Consider the following 13,735-nt stretch of genomic DNA (forward strand, 5'->3'; position numbering starts at 1 on the left):
TATATACCGGTATATCGATATTATTTTTTTCAACATTAATTAATATTTGTAATGCAGGTTCCAAAAATAAGCAATGGTCCAATGGTCCATTGTTTATATATGATGTACACATCATTGACACACTGTAATTTTTCAAAATACTGTAGTCCCACATGGGGCTCCCCCCCCCCTCCCCATGATGAGAATGGTTAATTTACTTTCAACTTCAATTTGTATTAAAAAAAAAAAGATTTTCTTTTGAAGCCAGATCAGTGTTGTTAATCGGCACAGGTTGGAATCCATTGCTATCACCGTAATGGTCTGACTATCGCAGATCACTGCACCAGCTTGACCATACCGGTATCACTTCCATGGTATCGCTATCGCAGATCACTGACTCGGCACAGGATTTCTAAAGCACACCCGATTCATATAAAATAATAACCAATTGGCAATTGCTTTAAAACCAACCACGAGGGCAAAGGAAAACGCAATTGCTTGTTCGGGTGTTCGGGTGTTCGGATGTCGTGGGTTAAAAGTTAACACATGCTGTACGTACTCCCTGTTATGTCCTGACATCAGTCGTTCCACTGTTCCTGTTCCATGTTTAGCCGAGACGTCGAGTGCATCAAAGCTTTTTAAACCATGTACGATGTTCAAAGATTATTATAAACACCTTTTTTTTCAATTTGTTGGTGCTATAACGTGTTTTTTTTTTCTTCATCTCGATTTTTTTCGGTTTACTGGCATATTCAGAATTCCAATACCCGAATGTAGATATGAAAAGTTGTATATTTTTTCGCCGGACCATAGTGTTCATGAATAGTTGATAGGTCATACGGTCTGGCGGCCATATTGGATTGAGGAGAAATCTTAAAATATATATTCTTTCTCTTGAATTGCTTCATCAATCGATGTGAAAATTCATAATTATCATCTAGGATAGTGATAGGGAATATGTTTTAAATTTCAACCTGGTCGGACACATTGTCTGGCAGCCAGAATTAATTTTTTTGATCGAGGGATTCTTGGCTGTTTTTGAAAAAAAAAAAAAAAAATTTTGTGCCTTCCTGTGTGCCAATATGTATATATATATACATATATACACATACATATATATATACACGAGGTGTGTTCAAAATGTATCCAACCTTAATTTTTTGTGCGTAAACAAATGAAGCTAGGGAGGCGTGGTTTGGTGCATGTATGTAGGCGATCCTAATCCGTATGCGTGAATATTTTCCCGCCTGCAGAAGCTGTCAGTCGCCAACAGACCGCCGATGAGTGAGTAAGTGTAAGCGAGCGCCGTCGGATTTTCGTTTTTGACAAAATGACGGAAAAACTTGAACAATGCTACTGCATCAAATTTTGTGTAAAGCTTGGCGATTCCCAAGTGGAAACGATCCGCAAGATTCAACAGGCCTTCGGGAACGAAGCAATGGGCACTACACAGATAAAAGAGTGGCCCAACCGCTTCAAAGATGGTCGCACATCAGTTGAAAGTGAAGCACGTTCTGGTAGGCCCTCAACATCCCGAAATGAGATCGTCATTGACCAAGTGAGGACCCTGCTGATGCAGGATCGTCGAATCACGATCAGAGAACTTGCAGACGAGACGGGCGTCAGCATTGGATCCGTTCATTCCATTGTGACTGAGGATTTGGGCTTAAGGAGAATCTCAGCGAAGTTCCTGCCAAAGCTGCTAACGATCGAGCAGAAGCAACTCCATTTGGAGATTGCACGGGACAAGCTGGAGACTGTGAACAGCGATCCCAACTTCTTCAACACAGTGATCACTGGCGATGAGACCACAGTGATCCGTCACTTTGTCAAAAACGAAAATCCGACGGCGCTCACACTTCCTCACCCATCGGCGGTCTGTCGGCGACTGACAGCTTCTGCAGGCGGGAAAATATTCACGCATACGGATTAGGATCGCCTACATACGTGCACCAAACCACGCCTCCCGAGCTTCATTTGTTTACGCACAAAAAATTAAGGTTGGATACTTTTTGAACACACCTCGTATATGTATAAGGCTCACTTGGCTGTGCCTGGATGGGTTTGAGGGTGGAGGAGCAGTCGCTGAAAACCGAATCCTGTCCAGGTTCCTCCTGATGACTTCATCTTTTCTTTTTCCTTGTTCGGGTTCCTTCTGATTATTCCATTGCATGACTTTACCAATTTGGTCTTCCATTTGATCTGAATTGAATTTATTTTAATCCCATTCTGAATTCAATTCAATAATAATAAACGTCATGGGTCAGGATCAAGTATCTGATCAAAGCGGGACGTCTTGGTACCTGGTCATCACTACCAGCAGTTATAAAGTGGTATTACTCGTTATGTCTATTATTAATTATGCAATACATCAGTACACAAACACCACACAATACAAGACCTGGCGAGGGTTTGCAATCGCTGATTGCTGTTTTTCTTGTTGTGCTTGTGACTTGTGTTTTTTATTATTGTTGTGTTGCACATTATGGGCTGTGCACACAGGTATCCCATTCCTATTGACCATTGATACATTTTTGTAGTGGTGGGTGTACCATGCAGAATATTTCGCATGTATTGGAAATTGAAGGATTTGTCAGGACACCTTGGTTTCAGCTCTGCTTTTTCTGCAGGGAGTGCTTACAGAACACAAGCTCAAAGCCATTGCCTGTGCACAAGGTTTCTTCAATGGGGAGCAGGTAAGACCTGTCTGAAATGTTTTGTCCCACAATTCAATGCATCAGCCATTATTGCTTAGTCACACATCAACAACACCAGCACATCAGTATGCCAGTTTGGAGGAAGATTTTAGTTAAGTTGAAACAACGACGAGGCATCAATTTGTGTGCCATCCTTCGGATGTATGTTAAGCCTGGTGTCCTGTCTGCCAGCATGAATAGGTAGACATTAAAGATCCCACAGTGTCCTTCGGGAAGAGTAGGCGAGTTATCATTGATACCCTGAACAAATTCCAAATTCCTGCCCTTGCCTACAGAGGGCTCTGCATCAGCGGAGAGCCGTGCCCCCATCAGCCAATGATGCTACGAGCAGCCACACGAAAGACGAAGATGAAGAGAAAGAAGTTTAGATGATTGATAAAACTTAATAATAAATATCCCCGAAACATTTTCGTCTTTTATATTGATCACTAAATATTGTGCACAGCGTGCTAGCGTGGGTGTCGTGTTTCACATATTAGGTACACCCGCTCCCTTTGGGAGCACTGGCAAGTTAACTCTCCCCCAACCCTCTCGTAGGGTACTACCAACACATATGCAAAATTGGTGCAACAGAGATGGTAGCGAAGGTAGTAGGTGAAGAGAAGGAGGTTTGGAAGAGGATGGAGAAGATCAAGGATAGGGGGAGACAACCGGATGTGGGGTTGCTACACCTGTATGGGCAAACAAAGAAAGTGGCAAGGATAGCTGTGGATAAGGTAAGGAATGATATGGAAGATGAGGTGTACAACAAGTTGGAAGAGGATGGTGGGAGGAAGTTAATGTATAAATTGGCTCATGACAAGGATGAGAATAGGAAGGACGTGAAGGGGGGGAGGGGGTGATTATGGATAGTGGTGGGAGGGTAGTGGCACAGAGGGGGACAGTATTGAAGGTGTGAGAAGGGTACTTCAAAGACATGTTGAACCGGGAAGGAAGCAGTGGTGAGCTGGAGCTACCGTTGCATGTAGAGGGGAAAGTGCAGTTGGTGGCAATCACAGAGGAAGAAGGATGGACAGCATTGAAGAGGATTAAGAAGGGAAGAGCACCAGACATTGATGAGGTGTGTACAGAAATCATAATTGCAGTGGAAGAAGTCAGAGTCAGTTGGATGAAGAGGCTGTTGAATATGTTATTACGGCCATGGGTACCGAGTGTATTATGAGGGGATTAAGCCACGTTTCTCCTTGGAAGAGCCAGACCTGGGGCCACCGCTCACAATTAACTTTGTGGTGTGGTGGGTTGCTTAACAACCATGAATGCCAATCAGTTAACCACGAGTTCCAGTGTCCACTATCTAATTTGCCGTTTAACTTGATGTCACATGGCCTCCTGACCGGGGAACGCGCCCTCGGCGATACACCAATCTTATCTTGATTAGATCTTAAGTAATGCGGCCGAGCATTTACCGCTGGTGCATGCTGGTGACGACAGGTTAATTAGTTTGGGAATTACCTCCCACTCTATTTCGGTTTGGACAATGATGGATCAATGGAAGGAAAACACAAGCATGAACATGTTTAAACATCAACAAGGAATTTATTATTTAGAAAAGCAAATAAACTAAAGAACTTTTTATTTCCTTGTTGAATAAATGGATGAAGTCAAATCATTCAAATGGTCAATCAACAAAAATAATCTCAAACAAATAAAGCTGTCAACAAGCATTTATAGAAAAATGGATAAAGAGCAGGGTCTTATATCACTATGCCTTACTTAACAATTAAACACGAGACATGGGTACCCTGTAGATCATTCAGGGGGGAAAAGAAATCCGGTCTCGGCTTACCAAGGCAGAAGTAGTGTGTCCACTCGCATCAACCAAAATGTGTGAGCGTGCCTTGGTCCGCTGCCAGTCCCCTGTCTTGCCATGCACCCACATGCAAACAAGCTCAAACAGCAATCGACGTCACGTTGTCACCTCCAGGAACTAGGAACACCAAGAATCAGGTATGCCAAGAGCCAGGTACCCAGCAGGAACGGTTCAACTGTCACCAACCACCATTGCTGCTGTCAGGAGCTGTCAGGGGCTATCTGTGACTGTCATCAACCGTCAGGAGCTGTAAGGAACTGTCACCAATGGTCAGGAGCTGTAAGGAGCTGTCAACAAAGGTCAGGAGCTGTCGGGAGCTGTAAGGTGATGTCACCAACTGTCAGGAGCTGTCACCAACTGTCAGGATCTATCAGTAGCTGTCACCAACCATCAGGAAGGCGGTCCTCCCATCCTTTTTTTTTATAGGCGACCAGTGTGAGCGGAGCCTCAAGCAGACTTAAATGACGCAGCTTGCCTATCGACGCAGCGCTGCATGTGACATCCAACCGTCAATTCTCATGATCATTCTCTCCTCACTATCGAATGAGATGCAACTCCCAATTAACACAGGCCTGGCTTACGACGCCACGTTCAGGGCGCCACGTTCACAAAACGTCAACGGGTAATTATCACCTCTCTTTCAGCCTGACGCGCACAAGAGCCAGCCAGCATCCATAGAGCTGCTGAGCGGGACGTCAAACGTCGATGAAAGAATGGCGGGTGTTGAATGTCAATGGAAAAAGGTGGTCCCGAGGCAAATGATCCGAGACCACACCATGTCTGACCGTCAAAGTGATGAACCGTTCAGGAAAAACACGCGGTGTGTTCAATGACTCAAATGTCCCACAAGTCCAAAGTGAAAATGATCATCAAAAATAAAATGTGTAAATATATTGTCTATTTCCAAGCCAATGTGTCTTGATGGAAAGGGGATAGAATGAGTCTCCGTTGAACTAACGGCTATCTCACGTGCACGAACGGTGAAAATTGCTCATGCAGAAACGAAAACTGACGTAAGATCATACGTCATGAATGTGTCGTTTAAGAGGAAAAGGTTATCCCATACGAAAGAAAGGGAATCTGTTCTCTACCCTTCTCCAACACATCAAAGAGTTGGAATCTCACCACTCAAGGGGATGGGTCTATTCTGAGCATGCATTTATGAAAATAACTGTCTGAGGACTTGGATGTTGCATGCATAACTTGGATCCAATTCTGAAATCCACAACAATATGTATGAGGGTTCAATTCTGGAGGAGTGGAGGACAGGTTTAAATTGGGCCGATTATGGAAGGGGAAGGGCGATGTCAAAGATCTGGGGAAGTACAGGGGCACATTACGCTCCTAAGTCATGTTATGAAGGTGCTAGAGAGGATTCTGCATGGAAGGATAAGGAAGAGGGTGGAGATGGAGATCGGAGAAGAGCAGCAGTGGTTTAGAAAGGGGAGGGGGACAATTGATGGGATGTACGTGCTGAGACAGTTGGTGGAGAAGAGGTTGGAGGTGAAAGGTGAGATGGCATTGGGATTTGTGGACTTGGAGAACGCTGATGACACTGTCCCAAGAGAGATGGTGATAGTGACACCGAGATGGATGGGAATACCAGAAGCAGAAGTTAGGTTGGTGGAAGGGATGTACAACAGAACGAAGTGAAGAGTCTTGGTTGGTCCTAGGATGTCTGAGGAGTTCAGCATGAACATTGGTTTTCGGCAGGGATGTAACTTCAGCCCACTCGTGTTTGCCATGGTGATGGAGCTGGGAGGCAGGAACGTTAGCTTGAGGGGTAGTATGGGGAGGATGCTGCATGCGGACGATATGGCTGTTGTGGTGGAGAGTGGGTGGGAGATGCAGGAAGTTCTGGGAGAGTGGAAGGAGGCATTTGGGAAGCATGGGCTGAAGATGAGTATGGAGAATACTGAGGTGATGTGAATCGGGCAGCAGAGAAAGGAAATTGATATCAGGTTAGAGGGGAAGGAGATCAGGCAAGGAAATAGGTTTGAGTAACTGGGAGGAACAGTGACGGGGGATGGTAAATACGAGACAGAGGTGAGAAGGAGGATTCAGATGGGTGCAATGCATGGAGAAGGGTGGAGCGCATAAAGGCAGATAGAAAGATATCAAGAGAATTAAAAGGGAAGGTTCTGATGTCATGTGTAATGCTGGTCTACCTTCACGGCCTGGAGACGGTGGAACTGACAGAGAGACAACAACAGAGGCTGCAGGTTTGCAAGAACAACTGGATCAGGAGGATTGTGGGGGTGAAGAGGGGAGATAGAAGGAGGATGGGTGAACTGAGGGAGGAGATTGGTGTGCAGATGAGTTTGATGGGGAGATTGGTGAAATGCCGGCTGAAATCGGTTGGACACTTGGTGTGAATGGGGGAAGAGAGAATGGCAAAGAGAACGGATAGGTTGAAGGATCAAGGTAGGAGGAAAAGAGGTCAACCACAGTTGAGATGGGAGGATTGTGTGAGGAGGGATATCAGTAAGGTGGGGGTGGTTGTTGAGTGGAGAGAGTTGCCTGAGGACAGAGGGAGGTGGAGGAGTATTGTGGTCATGGCAAGGCAGAAGCTTGGCACCGTCAGACCTCACCCCTTATAAAGGGAAGAGGAGGAGGAGAAGAATAATAAAAAGGAGAAGAAGAAGGCCAGCTTGTTTTTTACTCTGATTTTTCAGATTACATACAAATGTACATACGTACAGAGAATTTGCCTTATTACCTCCGTCACCGAAGGTGAAGGAGGTTATGTTTTCACCCCTCTCTATTTGTTTGTTACTTGCAAAATCGAAGGTTTTTCATATATATTGGTCAGTCAATTTTTTGGGTCGCCGAAATAGGTGACCCTTATTGTCAGAAATTCTGTTTGTTTGTTTGGATGTTTGTTCGTTTGTCATCAGCATAATTGGTAGTAAACGTGGGCGGATTTTGACCAAACTCGGGTGGTAGGTACATCTTATGACATCGTGCTTTGGAAATTGTGATGGTTGCTTGGGACGCTTTGGTTCCCCAGCAACAACCGAAAAACCTTCAAAATCGGTACCGTTCACGCGAAATCAATTCAGAAAGCCATTATCCCACGTTGGGTTATGAAATTTGGCACGAATGATCCACAGGTGATGCTCTATCAAATATATTCCGGTTTTTGTGATATATGGAATACTTTACCCACAGCACCCCCTACAATTAGGGTATGCGCGAAAATTGGCGAAAATTGAAGGCCCCCTCGTGACCAGGTGAGTGCATCGATACAAATGAAACTTTGCAGGTTCATGGTACTCAATGAGTACTACAACTTTGCCTCAGGACATATTGACCGATTTCACTTAGGTCAGGGGTCAAAGGTCAATTAGTGCAAAAATCGATAATATGCGAGAGCTGGAGGTGCCTTCGCGCCAAATGCTACTCCTCCTAGGGTTATGGTCGGATGGTCATGAAAATTCACACTAATCGTCTGGAATACATTGTGCACAAACGATCAAGCCGGATTTTCGATTTAGATCTTTGTTCACCCACAGCACCCCCTCGAACTTTGGGGATTTCCGATTTCAAACCGCATTTTCGGTACTTTTCATTCAAATGGTTACCGAGTAGTGATCAGTAGATTGAACTGGATGAGATTTGATATGCATAATCTTAACGTGATTCCCAATCTGCGAAATAACATCCATTTTGCTCTATATCTTATAGTTTCCATGCTCGGCGACCCATCGCCGCCTACCGGCTTGTGTTACTGTCTGTTTGTCTGTCAATCACCTACAGGTCACAATTCTAAACCGATCTTCATGAAACTTCACCAAGTTGTGGAGGTAGTCTCAACTGAGAAGCCCATTGATTTTGAGGTCAAACGTCAACAGTCATCATGAGGTCATATTTCTAAAATCGCCATTTTTCATCATATTGACTTGAAATTTAAAGTGGATTTGTATATTGCATCACTGAATTGGGAAACCAACTATTTTTGAGCTCAAAAGGTCAAAGGTGAACTCAAGGTCAAACTTCTAAAATCATCAATTTCAATCTGAAAAACGAGCAGTTTTAATCCAATTCACTTTAGCTTTGATTCAGATTGCCAATTTTATTCTTAATGAAACGGACAACTTGATGTATCCATTACAACCTTTGGAGAGGGTGTGGATTTTGCAAGTATCGTGCTCTGTACAACATCTTTTTCCTGTTTGTTTGTTTGCTTGTCTGTTTGTCTGTTTGTCTGTCTGTCTATGTGCAGGATATCTCAAAAAGTTGTAGACAGATCTGGATGAAATTTGGTTTGCAGTTTGGGTGTGTGACAAGAACGAACTGATTAGATTTTGGTGAAGATCCGGATCCGGATCCGACTAATATAATTTTTGAAGTGATTCTTTACCATTGAGAGATCGGGCGAAAAATGATATATAGCACGATATCTCAAAACGTTGTGGGCAGATTAAGACAAAACTTGGTGGACACATTTGGTGCGTGACCATGACGAATTTATTCGATTTTGGTGATGATCCAAATTCGGATTTGGATACGATAATTATTTAATTTTAAAAGTGATTCTTCACCAATGAGGCAAAAACTATGTAGTACTGTTTTACATGACATTTCAAAATGTATTGGACCTCATATGTTCTCGTGGATCAGGCATTACGTGGTGGAGGAATGCACTCCACTGAGTGTCCTTCTCGTTTAATATAGTGGGATTGCATTTCATCATGTACAAACAGGTGATAAAAATGTTGGATTGATGCAACTGATTTCGTGACTATAAACATTTGAATGACTTTATTTTCACTTTTGTTCAATGTTGGCCTTCTCTATCTTAGGTGTCGACATTGCTGAAAATATTCCCCAGCGCTGACGCTCAACTAAAGGCACTGCACATTCTACAACAGGTCAGAGGTCGATTTCAGAAACACACTCAACTTTTACAAATGTGTAAATGGTGTCATGATTTTGTTTTCTTTTAAAGTTGTAAAGTTACGCAATGTATTTTTGATTCTGTCATGCCAACGTACACAGTATTGGAAATTATTGTCGAAATGGTGAGGATAACTTTGGCAAATACAACAGCACGACGACCATTTTTTTGTACTCTTGGATATACCCGCTAACGATGGGTTGTGGGCTGGTATTGGGTTTTATAGGAGGTGATCGCCATATAACAACAACATTCTCATGACGGGCTTGAAGTTCTGCCCACTGGAATATGGTGACATCATCCGGTACGGTGAATACTTTGAGAAAAGTTTACTATTGACTCGGCACAACAGAATAGAAGGGGGAGTTTGGGAGAATTCCTCAGAAGGGAATGCCAAATAGCTTTAAGCTCTCACTCTTGTCATGATACAAGTAACCTGGGATGTTTATGATCAAATATTATTTTTGAATTATCATTTGAAAAATTTTTTTTTTTTCACTTTTACCAAAGTGTGAAACGATTTTGCCCTTTCTTCTTTCTCTTTCTTTAATTCCCATTGGCATATCTGATTATAATTATAACAAGTCTGAAGACGACGATGGTTCACGAACGGTATTTGACGATGTAGATTGTTTCAGAAATCAAGGATGAGACAATGTGAAAATGTTTGACTAAGTTATAAAAATGATCAACATGATGTGGTACGAGTGACAGGTTATTAGCTGCAAAATGTCGAAAACCCGGTTTCGTTCAACAACTTTAAAAATTTGACCTTTGCATAACCTTTAAAGGTCACAAAACAATGTTGTGGACATTAAAATAAGGAAACAGGATACGTGCTATAGCTTATTGAAGTTAGTTCGTCGAAGAAGGTCGAAAACCCGGTTCGATTCCCACAACTTTGAAAATTTGACCTTTGTGAACTTTAAAGGTCAAAGGTCAAGGATTGTGACCTTTGGTGCAAAACTTTCTATGGAACATTCCAGGAACAATATAACGTCATATAGGTTATATGGCATTTCGCACTCCTCGGATGATCCATACTTTGATGAAATTAGCGTAAAAACAAACTTGAAGGGGGGCCACGGGCAAGGTGTTTGAGATAGAGAAAAATAATTTCAAGACCTTAGGTGGGGAATGACCTCAAGATTATGCATAAAAATATTGTCATCCTTGCCCTCAAAGTTTGGGCGGTCGTATGATTTTTATGTCAAAATTCGAAATTTTCTAAGTTCGTGTCATTGTGACCTTGACCTTGGGACGAAAATGAAAAATCGAGCTCCGTGGGGCTATGCAGGTGCCATTGGGCTAACCAAATACCAAAACCCCTGCCAGATTCGACAAACCTCCGAGGAGAAGATGCAAATTTAAATCGGCTACCCCCTAAAAACACAATTCGCAATTTTCTAAGTTTGTGACCTTGTGGCCTTGACCTTGGGACGAAAATGAAAAATGGAGCTCCGTGGGGCTATGCAGGTGCCATTGGGCTAACCAAATACCAAAACCCCTGCCAGATTCGACAAACCCCTCCGAGAAGATGGATTTTTATGTCAAAATCGCAATTTTCTAAGTTCGTGACCTTGACCTTGGGATGAAAATGAAAAATCGAGCTCTGTGGGGCTATGCAGGTGCCATTGGGCTAACCAAATACCAAAACCCCTGCCAGATTCGACAAACCTCCGAGGAGAAGATGCAAATTTAAATCGGCTACCCCCTAAAAACACAATTCGCAATTTTCTAAGTTTGTGACCTTGTGGCCTTGACCTTGGGACGAAAATGAAAAATGGAGCTCCGTGGGGCTATGCAGGTGCCATTGGGCTAACCAAATACCGAAACCCCTGCCAGATTCGACAAACCCCTCGGAGAATATGGATTTTTATGTCAAAATTCGCAATTTTCTAAGTTCGTGACCTTGTGGCCTTGACCTTGGGACGAAAATGAAAAATCGAGCTCCGTGGGGCTATGCAGGTGCCATTGGGCTAACCAAATACCGAAACCCTTTCCAGATTCGACAAACCCCTCGGAGAAGAAAAAAATTTACGTCAAAATTCTCAATTTTCTAAGCTCGTGGCCTTGTGACCTTGACCTTGGGACGAAAATGAAAAATCGAGCTCCGTGGGGCTATGCAGGTGCCATTGGGCTAACCAAATACCAAAACCCCTGCCAGATTTGACAAGCCCCCTCGGAGAAGATGCAAATTGAAATCGGCTACCCCCTAAAAACACATGTGTTTTGGGCGTGGCTCTGCCCATAATGTGCGCACCACGCCCATTTTCAGAAAAACACAACTAGATCATGATATAAACCTCCCACCGGAATTTTATCAGGATCGGATCAAAACCCACGGAGCTATGCTCGGGACAGACAGACAGACAGACATACAGACAGAAAGACAGACATACAGACAGACAGACAGACATGCACACAGACAGACAGACACACAACAATAACGAATATAGTGGTCACTTATTTTTTTGGTGAAAATATTTTTTTGTGAATCAACAATATTGTATCTCCAACGTCTGTCAACATGGTCTTTACCTCTACAGCTGGGTTTCTTCCAAACACAAACATCTCATTTTAATAGTTGTAGACTCTTTCAGAGTGTGCTGTGCCATTTTGGCATCAAAAGCATTTAGGGCCTTTTAGCTATGCTTGGGAGTATGGCTCTGCACTTGATGCATCTCCCAGAACAAAGTGAAACCAGGTATAGACTGCAAATCAGTCAGCCAACTTGACCATTACTGAATCATCTTGAGGCATGTTTACACGAGAAAATCAGCATGACAATGGCAGCTCAATGGTGGTACATCTTTCCTGTCCTTCCTGACCTCACACTCCAATAATAAATACAAGGGGGATTCAATATCCTGTGTGAATGAGAGATTCACAGTAGCACAAAACATACCAACCAAAATAAAGACAATATATCGGAGAATATATATATATATATATATATATATATATATATATATATATATATATATATATATATATATATATATATATATATATATATATATATATATATATATTGTTGTGGTTACCAAATTCGCAAACCACCATTCAGGTCCCTTAGGTGAGATATCTCCGTAAGTATATGTGTAGTTAGGCCCAAACCCGTTGTCTAGTGGGAATACATGTCATTTATGCGTGCTGCGACTCTTCAGGATAGCCGTTTTTCTTTTACTATCTTTATTTTGGACCAACCGCCATTGTTACCACCACCAACCACAACATCAACCACCCACCGCGGCGCCGCTTCACGTCACACCTCGCAACCGTCGCATCGCCACCGTTCTTGCGCCGCTTGTGGGTACCGGTGTTGGACTCGTGCAGGGCGCGCGCCGAACAGCGTGTACAAAACCACGGATTTTCCGCTTCAAAAACGGATCAAAAACGACACACGCCCACTTTGTTCCGTCCAATCGGTGAGCGAGGGGCGATTTGGCCCCGCCTCCAGGGCGTTGGAGGGCGATCGCTATATGCAAATTTATGGATCAAAATGCATTCACGCCCACTTTTTCTCGGGCCAATGGGGAGCGAGGTGAAAGGTCGAAGGCAGGGGGTCAAAGATGAGAGAGCGAAGCCACGGGGCTTATATAAGCGACCGCGTTCGTCAAGTCGAGAGAGTTAAGACTTCGCAGTCGATGGAGTTGGGAAGAAGAAGCAAGAAGGAGTTGGTCGTCGTCGTCGTGTGCGTTGGAGTCGGAGCGAAGGGGACGGAGCTGTGGAGAGGCGGCGAGGGCAGACGAGGGGGTGCTCGCGTCGTGCCGGGAGCTGCACACCAGGGAGGCCGACGGCGCGACCTGGTCGAGGTGGAGACGCTCGTCGCGGGACTCGAGGCAGAGTAGAAATCCTCCTTTCCCCCGAGCATCAGCAACCCCCTCCTGTTTCCCCCCGCGCTGAGATAGTGCGACCAAGGGGGCCCCTTTCCCACCCCCTACCAGACACTGTCCGCGAGGCCCGCGGAGTTGAGGCACCATCGCCGCTCCGCGTCTCATCACCAGACGGGTAGGCCCGACCCGGTATCGGCCTCAGGCCCGCCTCATCCTTGAGGGTTCTCTTTTCTTTTGTTTTTGGGAATGTGTGTTGTCGGCACCGTCTGTGAAGTAAAATTGTATAAGTGTTGCCGTGTGCTCGCGTAGTCAGTATTAGCTCTGCATTGTGTTTCTTTTCCTTCTATGTGCTTTTGGTGGAATTGCATTGTGTTTCTCTTCTTTTCTATGTGCTTTTGGTGGAATTGTATATGTGCGCTTTCCGTTCATTGCGAATAAATGTGTTTTGTGTTGAACTGTTTCCCGCTTCGCTTCGTCATTTCTTTCATTG

The 13,735-nt window shown here is 43.9% G+C and overlaps 1 protein-coding gene across 4 annotated transcripts in view; it reads left to right on the plus strand.

Moving 5' to 3' along the window:
* Window positions 1-13,735, plus strand: part of PROSER1 (proline and serine rich 1) — a 101,816-nt gene that overhangs the window by 5,269 nt on the left and 82,812 nt on the right. For 3 of the 4 annotated variants that reach the window (XM_085854204.1, XM_085854205.1, XM_085854202.1), the window contains exons 2-3: window positions 2,610-2,675; window positions 9,312-9,380. In XM_085854204.1, coding sequence (XP_085710330.1) covers window positions 2,610-2,675; window positions 9,312-9,380 — 135 coding nt within the window. Of the gene's footprint in view, window positions 1-2,609; window positions 2,676-9,311; window positions 9,381-9,632; window positions 9,711-13,735 lie in introns of all 4 variants that reach the window. The other variant, XM_085854203.1, reaches the window with a different exon arrangement.

The sequence above is a fragment of the Eptatretus burgeri genome, chromosome 14, assembly GCF_056783735.1.
Source record: "Eptatretus burgeri isolate ZD-2024b chromosome 14, Ebu_testis_v1, whole genome shotgun sequence".
NCBI classification, from domain to species: Eukaryota; Metazoa; Chordata; class Myxini; order Myxiniformes; family Myxinidae; genus Eptatretus; species Eptatretus burgeri.